The sequence below is a fragment of the Micrasema longulum genome, unplaced genomic scaffold, assembly GCF_059751315.1.
Source record: "Micrasema longulum isolate JH-2025_06_02 unplaced genomic scaffold, ASM5975131v1 h1tg000009l, whole genome shotgun sequence".
NCBI lineage: Eukaryota > Metazoa > Arthropoda > Insecta > Trichoptera > Brachycentridae > Micrasema > Micrasema longulum.
The window spans coordinates 10,914-29,031 of record NW_028277217.1 but is presented as its reverse complement, the minus strand read 5'-3'; the positions used below and the strand labels follow the sequence as shown (position 1 = coordinate 29,031).

The 18,118-nt window shown below is 32.1% G+C and overlaps 1 protein-coding gene across 1 annotated transcript in view; it reads left to right on the top strand.

Annotated features, from left to right (window-relative positions):
* Positions 1-6,135, top strand: part of LOC148285727 (octopamine receptor Oamb-like) — a 111,573-nt gene extending 105,438 nt beyond the window's left edge. The window contains exon 3 of the mRNA XM_088233387.1: positions 5,860-6,135. Within this exon, the coding sequence (XP_088089513.1) occupies positions 5,860-6,135 (276 nt within the window). The remainder of the gene's footprint in view (positions 1-5,859) is intronic.
* The last annotated feature ends 11,983 nt before the right edge of the window (positions 6,136-18,118 follow it).

The window sequence follows — 18,118 nt, the reverse complement described above, 5'->3', positions numbered from 1 at the left end:
AAGAAATATAAGCTGATTCGGTCACTAAGCAACACACACATCGCTTGGCCAAAGCAACAGTGGGATATCTTTGAATAATATGTTCTGACATAAGTGGACTTTGGTGTGTGTATAAGGTCTGGCTGAATTAAATTATTTGAAGTAGATTATGAATGTGACTTGTGTTAAATATATAATTTAAGTATTTTACTAATTGAAAACATAACTTTCATCTTTGATCAATTTTAATATAGAATCACTACAAAAAAGGCGCCTTAGATATGATTTAATTTTTCTTTTCAAAATTCTCAATAACATAGTTGATTCGCCGTATCTTTTACAAAATATTGGTTTCCGTTGTCCTCTTCGCTATACTAGATTAAATTTCCTTTTTTATGTACCAACTTGTAAAAACAATTAAACCTCGAATTCATTCATTAGACGTACCTGTAGAAATTATAACGGACTCAGTATTGATGTAGACATTTTTAACTGCACGTTGCATTTGTACAGAAAATTTCTTCATGGGGTCGATTATTTGGGATAGTTGCTGAATGTACATCTTGAGTGGTTTATGCTTTGTATATGTGCCACATGTAATGTATATGTTTGTGTATGTTTTATATGTGCGTTAATGTGTGTGCGTGGATGGCTCGGAGTGTACATTCGGTATTTTTATTTATTTTAATTTATTACCTCCATGGAAAACGCAAATGTCAACAATTATCCTTTTCTCACTTAAAATTCTTATTTATTTTTTATTTTTTGTCACATTTAATGTTTATATCTTTTTAATTTATGAAAACTTAATTGGTCTTTTTATGTTAAAAAATTGTTGTTCCTAGTACTTATTTTGTATGACTGTATGTTTTCTAAATAAAATAAAATAAAAAAATGAAATATATTTATTTCATTTTTTAACATATCTGCATGTGGATCTGGAAATTTAGAGTTTACCTCACTGTTGCTTTGGGCTAATGACATATAATTTTAATAAGTTAAAAAGGAAAGTGGTTACCGGGCGATAGTTTCCTAACCTTGAGTTACCACGCGGTGACTCGACGGAGTTTTTTCACAAGGTATGTTAAAGGTTAGGTAATCATAGTAGAAATATCTGTTAATCTTTAAAAATACCAAAATAGGCTAGTGTTCCCATGGTAATGTGGCGGACTATATCAAGAGGTTCGAGGTTCGAACCCCCCTCGGCCAGAAATTATTTTTTATTTTTCTACGACATACTAAAAATAGCCACATAGTTTTCATCATTATCATCACGTCCTTATCCGCACCCAATGGTGCAAAGGTCACTTTTTTAGTACACCAAATGCAGTGTATATTGATCGTCTGTTACATGAAAATAAGGGGATCAATCTTACGCTTCAGGCGCTAGTCTATGAGAAAAGAAATATTACAGTACCACCTTTCAAATCAATATTTCATGTTCACATATTTAGGAATTGAACCGGAACCTCAATTTTGGTAAACCAACCATTACACTGTAGGGCGAACTTATCTCCACTCGATTTTCTTTTCCTGGATTTTTACCTGAGAGTAGTTATCGAGCCAAGAACGCTTGACCGGAATTCTAGTTCTATTTCACACACAAAATTGTATTTTTCATTTGCATGGTTTCACAAGGTTCTATTTTTTTCATTATAAAAATGATAATATCACATATCATAAGTTTTATAAATGCCTAAAAATACTTATTCTATATATTTGGTTATTTACGGATACTCCATTATTTTAAAAACTTCTCGTTTTTTTTTTGAGTTTCAATGATGAAAAATAAAGTTTATGTCGCCTATTAACAGACAATTTTTAGTTTACTAGATCAGGTAACAAAGGAATCTGAGTCATTTTCGAAATTCAAATCTGGTTTGAGTAACTGGTTTGCTCGAACGGGAATGGATTTCAGCGATCAAATGTGGTGTGATCAAATCAAAATTATTAAAATGTATTTATAAATGTAAAATGTAATAATGTATAAAGTATCAATGATGTGTATAAACTTAATATATATGTATATGAATGTATAAAATATAGTATAAATATGTATGTGCGAATATATATGTATATATGTGTGTGAATGTGGTTATGAATGCATTACAAGTGCCCCGACTCAACACGGATTTTCCTAGCGAGTCGGAGCAAGTTCACAGACATGGGTCGTTCCTGATTGTGTCGCTATAAACTGTGTCTCTGTCCTTAACAAATGTATGTATGATGTAATTAATAAAAAAATAAATAAATAAGTATTAATTATAAAAATGACAATTTAGCATAGAAACTCAAGTCTAGATTGCTTTCTTTAAAAAACTTTTTTCGCGCGTTATTTATTTCCTCACAATAGCCGGATATCCTGTCTGATGAAGATATGCCACGGAGACGAGGATGCTCGAGGAAGTCCAAGACTCGCATCATTATTTCCGAATCCGCTTTGTTCTGAAAGAGGATGTATTGGAACTTCCGCTTTTTATTTTGTTCTCAAAACACAAAGCACGCTCATTTGTCTTCAAAGGTAGAATTTAGAAAGCTATTCTTTGAAATTTCCATTCGCTTTACGGTATCTTATTTTGTATTTTTTTCTCAAAAAATGATAAGTTTTTTGTATTTTATATCTGCAAAAATATATATCTAAGATTATTTCCAATGAAAAATAATACTGAAGTGTTTAGTATTATACAATGTTTTTGTAGATATAAATTAAAATTAAAGATTTATTTTGTTTTTTTTTTATTTTTGATCTTGTTTAATTTTTTAAAAGGGTGCAGTATTTAAAAAATACACTTTAAAAACTGTAGTAAATAAATCCTTTGCGTGCGGTGATGTAGCATCGCGTTCCTACAAGCAGACGACGGAATATTCTAAAATTCAGACATTTTAAAAAAAAAGAGACATTCTGTTTAATAATACTTTAATAATACTGGCGGCCTCCGTGGTGTAGTGGTCAAGACGCTTGACTCACGCACGGAAGGTTCCGGGTTCGATTCCCGGTGAGAACACAAAAATTAAAAATGTGATTTTTCTCAAGCCTGGTTGTTCTGTAATGTAATTCACCACTGTAATTGGGCATCCTGGCCTGTTGTGGTGCAAAAAAAAAAAAAAAAATGAAAAATACTCTTTCAATAATTTATAAAATAAACTTTAGTTTAGCCCTGTTATAGGAAAATAAATTTGAAATCACAAATACGTCGGTCATCTCACATACGTGCGTCGCTCATCACTGTCAATAACCGACTGAATCTGTTTCACATGCACACCGGCTACAAAACAGCGTCTCTATCTTTTTTGTTATGAGTTCTATCTTCGTGCTCTTTTTTATGTTAAATTTATTGCTGTATTGGTATAACACACCTGCATTATTCGCGTTGTAAGGATTTTTTATATTAAAATCCAGCGTAGTCATACAAATTTTACTTTCTGAATCCGGTGTGAAAATGTTCATTTGAAGATAACAACAATAAAACTACATCATTTAAAAAAGAGAAAAATTAATAAGTTTATTTAAATGTACAATGCAGCACTACTGCCAATTGCAATGTACGTAAATTATATATATATTTTTTATTTTTTTTATTTTTTATTAAATAATTTTTTTTTCTATAATAAATAGGTAAATATACAGAACATCTTATATATAACGTTTCTACCTCTCTAATAAAGTAGATACTTGTGTTTAGAGAGGGAGTTCGTTTCACTTTTTTTTATTGTTTGTATTGTTTATACAAAGTAAATTAAAACAAAGTAAATTAAAAATAAACAAGGTAAATTTAAAATAAAAAATAAACATTATTTGGTATGGAGTCTAGGAAGGGGTGAGTCTTAAATGTTTTTTAATATAATTGGGTAAATTCAAAAGCATAATAAAAAAAAACCACAATAGATTATACGATCCACAAAAACAATAGTAAACCAATACGAATAAGTCACCCATATAGATTATTTATGCATTATTTATTTTACAGAAAAAAACAGTCGGCAATGATAAATAACATTTAAAAAATTCAGTTTAAAGACATACTAGCGAAGTTTCTAAATAAAAATCATATATATTAAATTTTGGTGCAACAAAAGTGTGTATTTGTGTGAGAGTTAGTGTTTAGGTGTGTGTAAGCGTGAGCATCTTTAAATAGCAAGTGGGAGCGTATTCCAGCAAGAAAGAATGAGTCTTAATTTATTTTCAAATAAATTCAGGGGGGTATCAATTATGATACATAGCAAGAGAGGAAGAATCTGAAACTGGTTATCCCAGTATGAAAAATAGCCACTTCTCTAGGTAGACTGTTTAACTGATCAATCATTTTCCCCACAGGTATCATAAACAGTAAATTTGTCCTGCATTCTGGAAAAACCAATGGTCTGTGTTTGCCTAACCCTTAAATAGTTGCTCTATACATATAATCTAATGCCTTCCAAAATCTTGGGATTGTAAGTTAACCCGTTCAGAAATTTTAAGGACGTCGTAAGCGCAACGATGCTCTTTCTGGCCAACAAAATTGTAATACCAAGCATACCTTAAAGAAACAATGCTGGGTACTGCAATGTATAGTATTCATACCCTCTCATGTAAAAGTAATGAAGAAACTTCTTCTGGGTTTTCTCAACCATTAGTGAGTAAGTGGCTTCTTCAGCCCCAACTCCATCGCACCACTCTCTAGAATGCTACGTACTAAAGTAGTATACGCAAGTTTGATGGTATTCAATTCTGCGAAGTGTTTAGAATAATGTTTCACAAATCCCAACATCCTGGAAGCTGAAGGACTCACATTGACAATATGACCATTTTACGTTAATACAATTACTTTTAATAGATATGTTTAAAAAAATATAATTTTATTTATTTAATACTTTATATACACATAAGGGCGGGCATATTGCCTTAAGGCAGTTTCTTCCTACCTACACAAACCGTTCAGTTTGAGAAAATTACAAGTATATGGACATATAGAATCTTACAATTTTAGACAAAAATTAAAAACAAATATTAAGAAAATAAAAATACATTAAAAAAATTAACACTATATTCTGAACAGAGGAGAAGAGATTGAAAGGAGAGAAGAAGGATAAAAGAACAACTTAAATATTTAGATAGTGACATTTCAATCTTGAGGAGCGTTTATTTGTGACGATCAAGTGCCAAAATTTAACTTTCTATTATACGACGACTTAATGCTACTTATTTAGGTTAATTTAAAAATATAAATGACTAAAATATCCTAAAAAAAATATTAACATAAAAAACATATTAAAAAAAATTAACACCATACTATAAAGAGAGGAGAAGGGATGGGAAGGAAAAAAAAAGGATAAAGGAACAATTTAAATATTGAGATAGTGACATTTTAATCTTGACTGAAATGTAAATAAAGAAGGGGCGTCTCTAACATTAGTAGCTAGATTATTCCACAATCGAGCAGCTACTACTGTGAAAGAGGAGGCTAGAAAATTAGAGCGATGAAAGAGTATTAAAAAGGTACTCTCGTCACTAGAACGAAGAGATAGTATGTGTTGTGATAGAGGTTGGAAGAACTCTCTCAGGTAAACAGGCGAAGTGGGATTATTTAAAATATTGTGAAGAAGTGATAGAATGTGAATGTTTCTTCTATGCCCGATACTGAGCCAGTGTAGTTGCGAGCGATATTCGATCATGTGGTAGAATTTGCGAAGATCAAAGATTTATCATATACAAACATTCTCCAATCGTTCAAACTTATCAAGTAATTCAGTATGTAGACTAATGTAGCATCACAGCCACACAAGAGTTGATTTCTGCTGTATTAATTTATAATTCCAGGAGTGGTTCATCTTACCATCATATTTTTATTAATAATTTAATTTATCAATATAAAAATAAATAATAGGTTTCGTTATTTCTAGGTTGCTCCAGACCCATCGAGGGCTCGCAACGTGACGTTGGCCGTCAACGCTAGTGTCGGCGGCCCTCCCGCGTGCCCTTGGACGTGCGAGCTGACAAACGACGCCGGCTACGTAGTCTACTCCGCCATGGGCTCCTTCTTTATCCCCATGCTGGTCATGCTGTTTTTCTACTGGAGGATCTACCGCGCCGCCGTCAGAACCACGAAGGCCATCAACCAGGGCTTCAGGACGACGAAAGGTAGGAACGATAAAGAGTTTCTAAGAACAGATGATTGACTCTCTGTTTCATGGTTGTTGTTATGCCCCCTTAGAAACATGCGTATCAAACCATTATAATGTCAGAACACATTGAGATCACAAAAGCCATTAACCAGGGCTTCAGAATGCAGAAAAATAGGAATAATAGAATATCCCAGAGCAGAAAATTAACCCTCCGTTTCGTGATTATTTTAAACATTTTTTTTGGGAACCATATTCGCAAAACTGCGTACCTAACACCTATTTTCTTTTACGGATGCGAATCGTATCAAACAAAACAGCAAAATACTTAGTTTTGAGAAAATATTTCTCAGAAGAATCTCAAATATTTGGTGGTTTGAATTTGTAAAGAGCGAAGGTATAAGAAACGGACGCAGCAAACTACGGTGACAACTATCATCAAACGGAGGCTATACGGTTGGCTGGACTATATACTGCGAATACCTTCTAAAAACCTTAAGCACGCTCACCTGTTTTAAAAGGTATCAAGTTCTCGACGTCCTGGACGTCCGCTGTTGACTATTTGTCGGCAGTTCATGTCGAACCTGACCTGGGCCTCAATTATGAACGCTATCTTCATCTAAACATATTGAGACAGTATACTTAACTTCTGTACTATCTGTTTCTTCCTCGGTATGTTCTACCTACTTATTTTTTTATTTTTTTTTATTTATTAAATCATACAAAATTTATTTTTTTTGTACTCCCAGGAGTAACAACAAACTCATTTTGGGACAGAAAAATATTTACATATAGGTATGTTAACAATAATAATATAGCAACAAATAGTAATAAAGTAACAAGTAATATTACGTACATAAAAACTGAAATAAGATAGCAAGCAAATATATGATACAAATCATACATCTGCTCGCCATCATTTAAACAATCCATGATAAAAATAAAAAATAAAAATTTTATATTTACATATTGCAAGAAAGAAATATTTAAGGGAAAAAAAAGAACTTAAAACTAAATTTCACCCTCCACGTACCTCCTCAAGTAGTATTTTTTTAATGAATACAGTTATTTATTCTCCCGACATCATATGATCAAAGAGAACCAATAAATGACCCCGTAATTTGATGCTTCTGTGATAAAAAGTATCCACTTCAAAGTAATTATAAACTCCAATAAATCTCAATTGCAGCAAAAAATGCTCATTTGACCCTGATTTTTCATATGACTTTTGACAATTAGAAAGACGGTATATTTAACGATTGTCTTTATTTATCTACTGAGCGATAACGAAACCGACTCTCGATACGTGCAATCATAAAGATATTAAAACAGATGAAAAAAAAATAATAATTAGAATTATTTTTAACAATGGTAATATTTTACGGCTACATGCTCTTATATGTTGATAGGGCAGGCATCTAGCTAAAGTCCTTTAAATATAGCTTTATTAGTATGACAGCTGTCAAACTTTTTATTACAAAATACAAAATTTAAAAAAAAAGATTACACAAACATCACTCTGTCAGATTTAAAATTTACACTAAAAATGTATTATGTAACTTAGTAGACATTATAATAATAAATATGTACATCTCCCCTCCCCTCCTTATCCTCTCTTCAAGCATTTTTGTCCTTATCCCGCCCAATTTACAGTAACTTAATGTTCTTAAAATTAATATTTTTAAAATCTTTGATTATTGAGTACATGAAAATAACATTTTTATAAGTATAAATTGTATTTATTTATTTGATAAGTAATATATTTTCTTTACTAACTTTGTATACTATGTGGAAATCTGTTATTAGTTCTGAGTTTATACACTATATCTGTTTGTTTACTAAAAATATGTATGTAGAACTGTTGATTTCCCTAATAAAATAAAATAAAATAAAATTAGTGATCGATTTTATCAGTTATTTCATACAATCATGAAACTCTGTTTTAAAAAATTGATATAAAAAACGCAAAAACAAGCCTATTATAATGTGTTTAACACAATTATTCACCAAAAAATGAGACATTTACACCTTTTTCATAAAAACAACATCAAATGAATTATTTTTTTACTCGGTCAATTTACATTGATCAATTTGTCCCATCTCTAACGTTTTTGCAAAATGATGTAATGAATGTAAGAACGTCGTTAATAAGTAGGTTGAGTTTAGGTTTTTTTAGTTTTAAAGCTGATTTTATTTATTAATGTTGTATTATGTTTCAAGCATTGTATTAAAAAAATAAATTAACACGCCAGATACAAATTATTTTACGTGTTTCAATATAAATAACTCCTTTGACGTTATTACAAAGTTATGTCGTCACTTTTTCTGACAACTGTCATTCTAATCATGTTACATTTTAAGGACTATAGTTTATCCACTTCATTTAGCCGCTCGTTTTCAAAACTAACAGTTATGTCGGAATTTAATTCGAATTCAAAATTTACTTATTTCTCTTTCATATTTTTAATAGGCTTTGAAGAAAAAAAGTTTTAACCTCAAAAAGATCAAACGTTGTAATAAATCGTAATTAGTGTGAAAATTGCTCGGTGGGACAAAATATTTGTCACTTTTAATGCGTAGACAAATGTAAGGGTTCTAGACCCGTCGATACTAACATATGTAATTACATCAAAATTTGATAGTGGGGAGGATCGGTAGTGCATCTTCATAATTGGTCGTGAGAATTTTATCTTCAACAACGACGTCATTCTGAAACTACTTTATTTCAGTGCGTTGATATGTGTACCGTGATGTACGCTTCCTCTTGTTTCATATTGATCGATCGGGAGTCGGTAGTGTATCTTCGTAATCGCCCAAGAGAACTTATCTTCAACTATACCGTCATCGTGAAGGTATGATATCCTTATCTTCCCATCATAATCGAGGCCCAGGAAGGAGGCACGGAAGATGGCGGCCGACAGATATGCCCGGAGGCTTCTTGTGGACACCATATGCTCCTACTTGGGAACGGACATGGAATGATGACAATCTACTTTATGTGTACGAATCACACTTGAGCCGGACTGTGATCATACATATATGAATTGTATGTTGTATCAATATACTGTATCAAAAAGTGAACATTTTATTAAACCATATTTATTTTATTTTATTTTATTTTATTTGGGAAATCAACAGTTCTACATACATATTTTTAGTAACAGGATATTTAGTTTTATGGAGATTTTTTAATCGGCGTGCTTAGAAAGTGTATCAGGAAATAGTGGTATGGCGTTCTATCCGCTCTGCTTTCTCCTTAGTATAAAACTTTAAACTAATCTGAGAAACTAAAACTTTTGTTATATTGTTCTCACTTTGTCTAGACGAGAAACTCCTAAAAGGTGTTTCGCGGAATACTGTGGGTTTGTTGAAGGGTCACATGAACTTTGTGAGTTAGGGATGCGCGGGAAAATCGACGTAGAAAACAGAAAAACTGTTTAAATATTTAGTTTTTAATTTTCATATTTTTAATTAAAATACGTTTCACGGGATTTATTTTTGCCAATTTACATTTTTACTATTGAGATGGGGTTCCACAAAAAAGTGACCAATAATAATTAAGGTTCCATAGGAAAAAAATGGAAACTGCTGTTCTGAAGCATCGATATTACGTTTATTAAATAATCGAGTAGTGATCCTGTGGCTAGTGTTTTAGGACTCACGGATCAAAGGTCCGTGGTTCGAATCCCACTTTACCCCAACTTGATTCCCATTTTCTAATAGTGAATTATTTAGAACTCATTAAAAATAGTACTCAAAATTAAATATTAGGGTAAATCATAAGAACGCAAATATTTCTTTATTTAAAAAAAGTCACCGCACGCCACTGACACACACATAACTATAAGTAAATGTATTACCATAGAGATACCTAAAAAAAAATAAAGGAACATTTAATAAAACTTAATAAATAAAAAATAATATAATTAAAAAGAATACCGTTTAATTTAAATCCTTTGTAACTTTAAAAGATTTTATCTACAATTATATAAAGATAAACGAAATACATCGATTTCACAATACTCGTTACCTAGCCGGTGTAGTATTGGTGAAATGAAATAATAAATATGACTGCCAGAAGATTAAAAAAAACGTAAGCTGCCGTTAATCGAAGTAACAAAAAAATATACTTTTTTTGTTATTTAGTTACCACACAAGTGTCAAAAAAAATGTTCTTACGTAAAGCCGAAGAAAATTACACGCGTCGTTGTTCTACGATCATGACAATTTGACTAACGAAGCGATACGCACCGGACGCAGATGCGGAATAGCGAAAAGGCAAGATAAGGGAGGAGTAGGGGCTTGTAGAATGGATGCTTGACCGGGACTTTTAGGATTGCCTTTATTTTCAAATTATAAAAAAAAACGTTTTCTCTAAGATAAAATGACTTTTTGAAAAAAACTTGATAGGAATTTTTTTCAAGTTTACTATAAAAAATATTTCACAGAAGTTTCGCCGTTTGGCCATCTAACACCGTGTATACTAGTAAAAAAACCGAAAAAACGCCGCGTTGTTTTTCATGTTAATTGTTTACCAAGTAGAAAGTAACCTCCTCAATAAAATACAAATAAATGCTGGATCGAGAACACTCAGACATCTGAACATATTTAAACTGCCTTTGTTTTCAAGCAATACTACATACCACACACCTATGGTCCGCATGTGTCGGGAATATAATACATACTGTCGAAATAACAAAATTGTCATTTTTCATGGTATTCTTCCAATTTTTGCAAATAATCACTTTGGAATAAGTCGTAGTTAATAAGTACACACGCGCAATTTATTTTTCATTATATTGTATATTGTATAAGAAATTGAAACAATATAAAAAAATTAAAAAAACAATATTTGTTATTCTATCTATTTTGTGTAATTTTATAGTTAAATATATATTTACATGTAAAATTGTATCGAAAAATATCTTTGAATCGTATGTTTTCTAGTATATAATATCTTTGATGTAATACTTTATAAAATAGATTATAATCGAAAGGGAAATTTATTTTATAGATAGTTACTAATACTCGCACACTATATTTGATGAATAATTAAAAATACTATTTTTTTGATAAGTACCATCTTTATCCTGTGGTAAATACTTTAACGCTAGTCTTACCTATTCCGGTTACCTGTTACCGCCCACGAGAGAAGTTGGTTGGACTTTTGACTGAATACGAAACTCCAACAAGCTCTTCAAATATGATTCATTGCCTGTTCAAAGACTTAATCTTGATGGAAAAATATTTATTTAAGCACGGCGCGGGTAATCAAGAAAAATTGAGATAAATCTCTCGATTTTTCGTACGATTTATCTAAGTGGAAAATCTTTCTCAACAAGTCAGAAATAAACCTTCTGAGGCCTGCTTAAATATTCTTTTGTATTTTATTTTATTTATTAGGGAAAACAATAGCATTTTTATTCTTAAAGGTAGGAGTTAGTGCAAAACAAGCTTCTGACGTCACTGCTATCTGAGAACATATATTGTCGCGGGTGTCCGTAAATAGTTCTCGCTTTTTAAGTCCAGGGCCTCGATAATGATGGGAAGATAAAGACGTCATACCTTCACCTTGACGGTATAGTTGAAGATAAGTTCCCTCTAGCGATTATATACTACCGACCCCCCCCCCCCTTCAAGTTTTGGGTAGGTACATCGATATGAAACAAGAAAAAGAGTACGCCACGGTACACATATCTACGCTCTCAAATGACATAGCTTCAGTATGACGTCATAGTTGAATATAAAAGTATCCCGACCGACTATAAAGGTACACTACCGATACCCCCAACATCACGTTTTGATGTAAGTACATCGGCTTATACCGACGGGTCTAGAACCTCTCGATACGTTTATCTTCGCATTAAAAGTATGAAAAAATTTGTTTCACAGAGCAATTTTTCCTTGAAATATGATTTATTAAAACTTTTAATCGTTTAAAACTTTTAAAAGCCTAATAAAAATATGAGAGAAAAATTGGTAAATTTTGAAGTCGAATTAAATTCGGACATAACTATCAGTTTAATAAAACGAACGCTTAGATGTTAAAATAATGTCGATAGGTTCTGCCCTATTAACAAATAAGTGCATCTAGGCGTAAGGAAGTTACCATTGTAAAAAATAAATTTAGTTGTTATTTTTTTTCCATCTGTTTTACTATTTTTCCGAGTGTACGTGTCGAGACGTTAAAGGAACCAGATTTGTAGTCGATCGGTAAATACATCCAGACGATCGTTTAGCGTACCGTCGTGATTTCCAAAAGTCATACAAAATTCATATTTAAGCGAGTTTTTTTTGCTTAAATTGGGATTTATTAGAGTTTATAATCGCTTTTAAGTGAGCACTTTTTATTACGGAAGCCTATTTAAAATATAAATGAGGACTATTTTTAATGGTAATGACGCAAGAAACGCGGACGAATTTTGTGCGGTCATTCCATTGGCTTGTTTCGATCATATGATGTCGATATGACAAGTAGGTAGAACATACCGGGGTAAGATACAAATAGTACAGAAGTTAAGTGTACCGTCTCGATATACAGATGAAGATAGCGTTCATAATCGAGGCACAGGTCTTTAAAGAGCCTGGCTACTGCGTGGAAGGCGAGAGTTTTCATTTTGCTAAATTTCCCTATCCAAGTCCAGATTCGTATCGGGTATCGGGCTATTAGGTAGGGAATGAGCTCTTTAACATCCTCAAGTTTAGTTAGTGGTCCGCCGAAGATGCGGCTTATTTTATAATGTAAAGTATCATATGATCGCATTCACATATAATGTGTAAAGTGTTTCCTTATCTGCATTGCAAAACCTACCTCTAGAATTTTCAGAAAGGTTAATGTGGTGTTTGGTAAGGTGTTTGTTCAATCTGCAGTGCCTTGTAAAGGTTCTACCGTATATTCACGGAGACTAGACCATTGTGCATGTGCAAACCACGAGCCCATTGCGTGATATCGCGTGATTGGCCCATTTCACACCACCGCAAAAATATTCACGCCATGATAAAAAAGATACGGTGAATCGATATTTATTGTTTTACAATTATTTATTTGTTAAATGTTTGGTAAACGCAATAATCACTACACCATAAGATGAACTTATCTCCAATCGATTTTCTTTTGCAAGATTTTTACCTGAGAGTACTCGCTAAATTAAAATGTTGATTTTTATAATATTGTCCGTGGCTCAAACCCCACTCTACCCTAACTTGATTTCATTTTATGGTAGTGATTTATTAACATCTGGTTGAAAATGGTCACCAAAAATTGGGGTTATATATTTATGAACTGATGCGTTTTTATTGATATTTTTTTAAAATTATTCTCTCTGGAGTTTTATAAATAAAAAAAACAAAAAATTTAAATATTGTTGAGTTAAAAATGTGCAAACGAATCTAATGAATGTCAATTTACTGTAATTTTACCGTGCTGTTTATATTAAGATGATATATGTAAAATAGGCTATTTTTCGTCGGATATTACGTGGCTGGTTTGTTTTGTCATTTTGAATTACATAAGATTTGGGTTTTTTTTTTTATTCTAGGTGGAATTATGCTTTCAATAATCTTTTTTTTTTTAAACAAAGCAGTTTTACAACCAAAAGATTCTTCTAAAAAATTTTTTTAGAAGAATCACTAAAAACTCTCGTGATTTTTTAGCCACGCTTCTGTTAAAACTGTTTTAAAATATGTCTATTTGTGACGATCAAGTGCCAAAATTTAACTATCTATTTTAAAACGTTTTCCGTATAATATAATGCTACTTATCTTTGTTAATTTAAAAATATAAATGATAGAAAATATCACAAGTAATACAAAAGTTGATCTAAAATCCAAATCGATGTAAAATAATCATATTCCGAAATTTTAAGCGTAAAACATGCGTCTCATAATAACAAACTAACTTTATTGTTCTAAGCATTGGTAACGTGCCAAAATTCGTATCTTTATAAGAGTACTGGCATTATACAAGAGTTGAATAATTAGCATTTCGTTTTGACCGAGGATAGATTAGAGTTCAAGACAACACGCATCAAACGTATGTCTCGAAATTGGTAGAAATACAAAGTCAGTTGGTGGTTAAATACTAAAATAAATTGAACTTAGTAACAATTGATTGAAATAAGTACAAGTTTCTCTTACCAGTAAAATACAGGAGACGCGCCGCTCTGTAGGTACTAAATTTCATTTAATTTAATCATTGAATTTTTGTTTTAAATCAGATTCATAAATTAATAAGATTTTCTTAATCAATTGCGCTTAAGCCTTTTTTATCCATCACGGAAAATAAATTCTGAACCCAGAAATTGTCTTTACCAGTTTTGGGAAGTTTTTTTTTTTAAAACGGCTTATATTTTAAGATGTTTTATCTCGAATGAAGTGTCTACTTTATATTGAAAAGATTTGACCTACTCAGAATTAAAAACTTAAATAGAACAGGTCACAAGAGGTTGACCCTTCAACAAAATGTTATCTTTTTGATGGTACTAGTTATAGCTAAGGGTAGCAATCCAAAAATGATAAATTACCCTCGCATTGCCAGCAATACTTACTATTAAATGTAAAATTGTCAAACGTAATAGTTTAAACCTGGCCATTGGCCAATAAGGCGAATCTACATGCTGGCCAGAACGTTGGCCAGTACGCTGGCGCGCGTTTACAAGAGTTAAATAATCGGCATTTCGTTTTGACCGAGTACAGACAATAGTTCCAGACGGCAAGCGTTGTGTTAAAAGTTGCTCTAAATGCGAGCTTTTTGCGAATGCCAAAAAAAACATTTTTAAATAAGGAAATATTTTTATACATGAGTATAACCACTTGTCGAATTTTCCGTCTGCCGGTTTCGTTAGGGCACTAATTTATTATACTAATATGCTAATCCTACTATACACATGCACACATAGTTAGTGGTATATTTATTATTGAAAAAGAAACGCGGTCTTTCTTTTCTTCATACAAACATATTCCAGTATTTTCTCCCTAAATTATTTCAATGGAGCAATGTTTTATTTTACATACTATAGATATTAACTATTGGCGTGTCTCTATTATTTTTATCAAACATTCGTATTTATTAATAAATCTTCTTATGCTCTTTTATATGCGGACATAATGTGTAACGCTTTCGTTTTTGTTGTATTTATTGTTAGGTGACATGTGACCATCTTAAAACTTTATTAAAATCCGATTGCAGTTTTTGCTGCGCGTCTATTTGTGTATCTCCAATAGCAACAATTGCAGTACCATCTGCAAACTGATAGCACAGTGAGTGTCGTATGACATTTACCATAGAGTTACAGAATACCAGGCATTCTAGGGGACCAATTACTGACCCCTGGACCACTCCTGTTTTTGTTTGTACTTTTTTTCTAAATGTGTCTTGTATTTTCACAATTAAATTTTGATTTTTGAGATAGTTAGCGAGTAGTTCTTAATACTTTCCTATGAACCCAGCATCGTCCAAACATTCTACAAGGCGTGTTTTTTGTTATTTAAGGCTTGGTTTATGTTGTTTGCAAAGTCAGACAGTGCTGTGTTTTTCCTTTTTTGAAACTCATACTGTTTACAATGTATTATAGAATTCTTATCAACATATTTTGTTATGTTCTGAACCAAGAATGTTTCAAGTAGTAAATTTATTCAAGTTAATATGGAGATAGGTCTATAGTTACAGTATTCCAAGTGATAGTTTCCTTTGTAAATAGGCCTTATTATAGATATTTTTAGGCAATCAGGATGAATCCCCTTTTCTAGATACAGATTTATTATTTTAAAAAGCACGGGGCTAATATTTTCCTTTACATATTTTATACTCCGTATTCTTATTTACCTGGTGATTTAAGTGAGTTTAGTTTAGTTATAATGTTTTGGATGCGCAATGATTGCATTTGTTTTTTTACATGTACGTTATCCTATAGAGTTTCAATTTTGCAGTTATGTCTTATTTTTTCTTCTTCATTTACAAAACTTGAGGCGTAATTATTAACTTTATAATTTATTTCTGTATTTGAGCCAATGTACTTCATGACAACGTCATTGAGGTGCCTCTTTTTTTGCACAGTACTATTTAGTGCTCTCATTAAGCTGAACCTTCTTATTGAAAACTGAGGATTTTAAACCAAAGCAGAATATACTTCTACATTCTTCTTTACAAAAAGGTTTTTAAAATCACTTTTCAACTTCAAAAGAATTTTTTTATTATGCTCAATATTAAGAAAGATATGCACGAGTAAATAAATGTTTGTTATCTTTCTAACTAGGGGTAGAAAGTGCTGACTTAGAGCTGGACTGGGGGTTATCAAGTGATCTGAAGACAGCTAAGTAAAGTTTTAAGGATTCAATGTCCAACTGTCACTTACTAAGTTTCCCTAGTCCCCTCCTGAGTCAACAAAGTAACTTTGAAAACAGTTTTTGCGATTTCACAAATTTATTTATTTATTATATTATATACGCTCAGCGGACTTTTACATGACAAGTGCAAAATGTATCAAATAAACATAAATTTATTACAGTATTATAATTATGATTTTAATTTATTTCTTTCTTCTACGCAGTCTCAATCCTGGGGATTGGTTTGCAGCAAAGTTCTGCATTTCGCCCTTTATCGGTCTCCATTCTCTGCAGCCCTCTTCAGCTCGACATATGAGGCGCAGTTTAAATCCTCGCACTCTTGCTCCAAATATTCCCGTCGGGGGCGCCCTCTGTAATTGGTCTCCCCAGCCATTTCCTTTATTATTCCATGCAGAAGACCCTCATGATATATGATGTGGCCGATCCTTTGCGCTCGCCTCTCTGAGATGGTTTTGATTGGGTGCTTCTCTTCGATTTTGCTAAGAACCTCATCATGTGGTCTCTACAGGAAATTTCTAATATTTTTTTGTAGCACCACTTCTCAAAAACCTCTAGTCTTTTTTATCTCCTCCGGTAAGGACTTCTCTTTTTGTTCTTCCACCCTAGGCAATCCTGCTTTCAAGGTGCACTAGGTATTATTTAATTGTAGGCAAGTCAAAGTTATTTTGTAGCATTCAAATAATGATCTAAAAACTGAAAATGGAAAACGAAACATATCAATTACTTCATACTCGTTTCCGCTTTATGATTTTTTGAAGTTTTGTTATTTTAAAATTACGCCTGTTAAGTCACAAATCTTCATATATGTTTATTTTTATTATTTGCTTTTTGTTTAACAATTTACGTGTTACTTTTTTTACATTAAAGATAATGTTCCCTTACATTTTAAAACGTGCATTATTACATATAATTAATGATAATCTTAAATACATATACAACATAATAAAAACACAAAACTCACAAATAAAAAGATCTTCATACCTATTTGGCCTAATCCACTCATCAATCCGTGCGCATCGCCCTTCCATTATTTTTTTTTAAATAACATTGAGGTGCATAACTGAAGTAAACATGAGCGTTTGAAATGTGGTCCCTCAACCTGCGGCCAAATGGAATATGTTTGAAAGAACGGATTTCAGTCTATTGCGAGCATTTTCCGGGTACTTTTCTCTTCGTAATTACTAAAATGCCTATATGTACGCTAAGATACTGCACAGATCAATCTGGAAAAGATAGAAAAAGCGATGGTTTAACCTTTTACCGGTAAGTAATGTTATTATCTTAATCAATAATTGTTTAAAATAGCTATTTTAATTTTTAAAAACGTCTTATAATTATGTTCGCAGTATTTATTAGTTAGTCGGGCGTATAATGAAACGACAAACAAAGGTGACGCGTATGCGGAAGGGAGCGACATACTGAATAGAACTACCAGTAGACCGATTTAAACAGTCCGTAATTTTTAATGTACTACTTGTTTTGCTTGTCAAAGTCGACGTGATAATATATGACGTGACGTTACTTGCTCCCTCCGCTGGTCATTTCCTTTCCTTTAGGGAAGACTTTTCAGCTCGGATTTGTAGTGTCATCTCTGTATATTATATCTCAATGCTCAATAACGAGTTCTTAATATTTCTTCATTGAGTTCTGCTGATTGGTGAGTTAGCTTACCATAAACCGGAAATCTTTCGTTTCA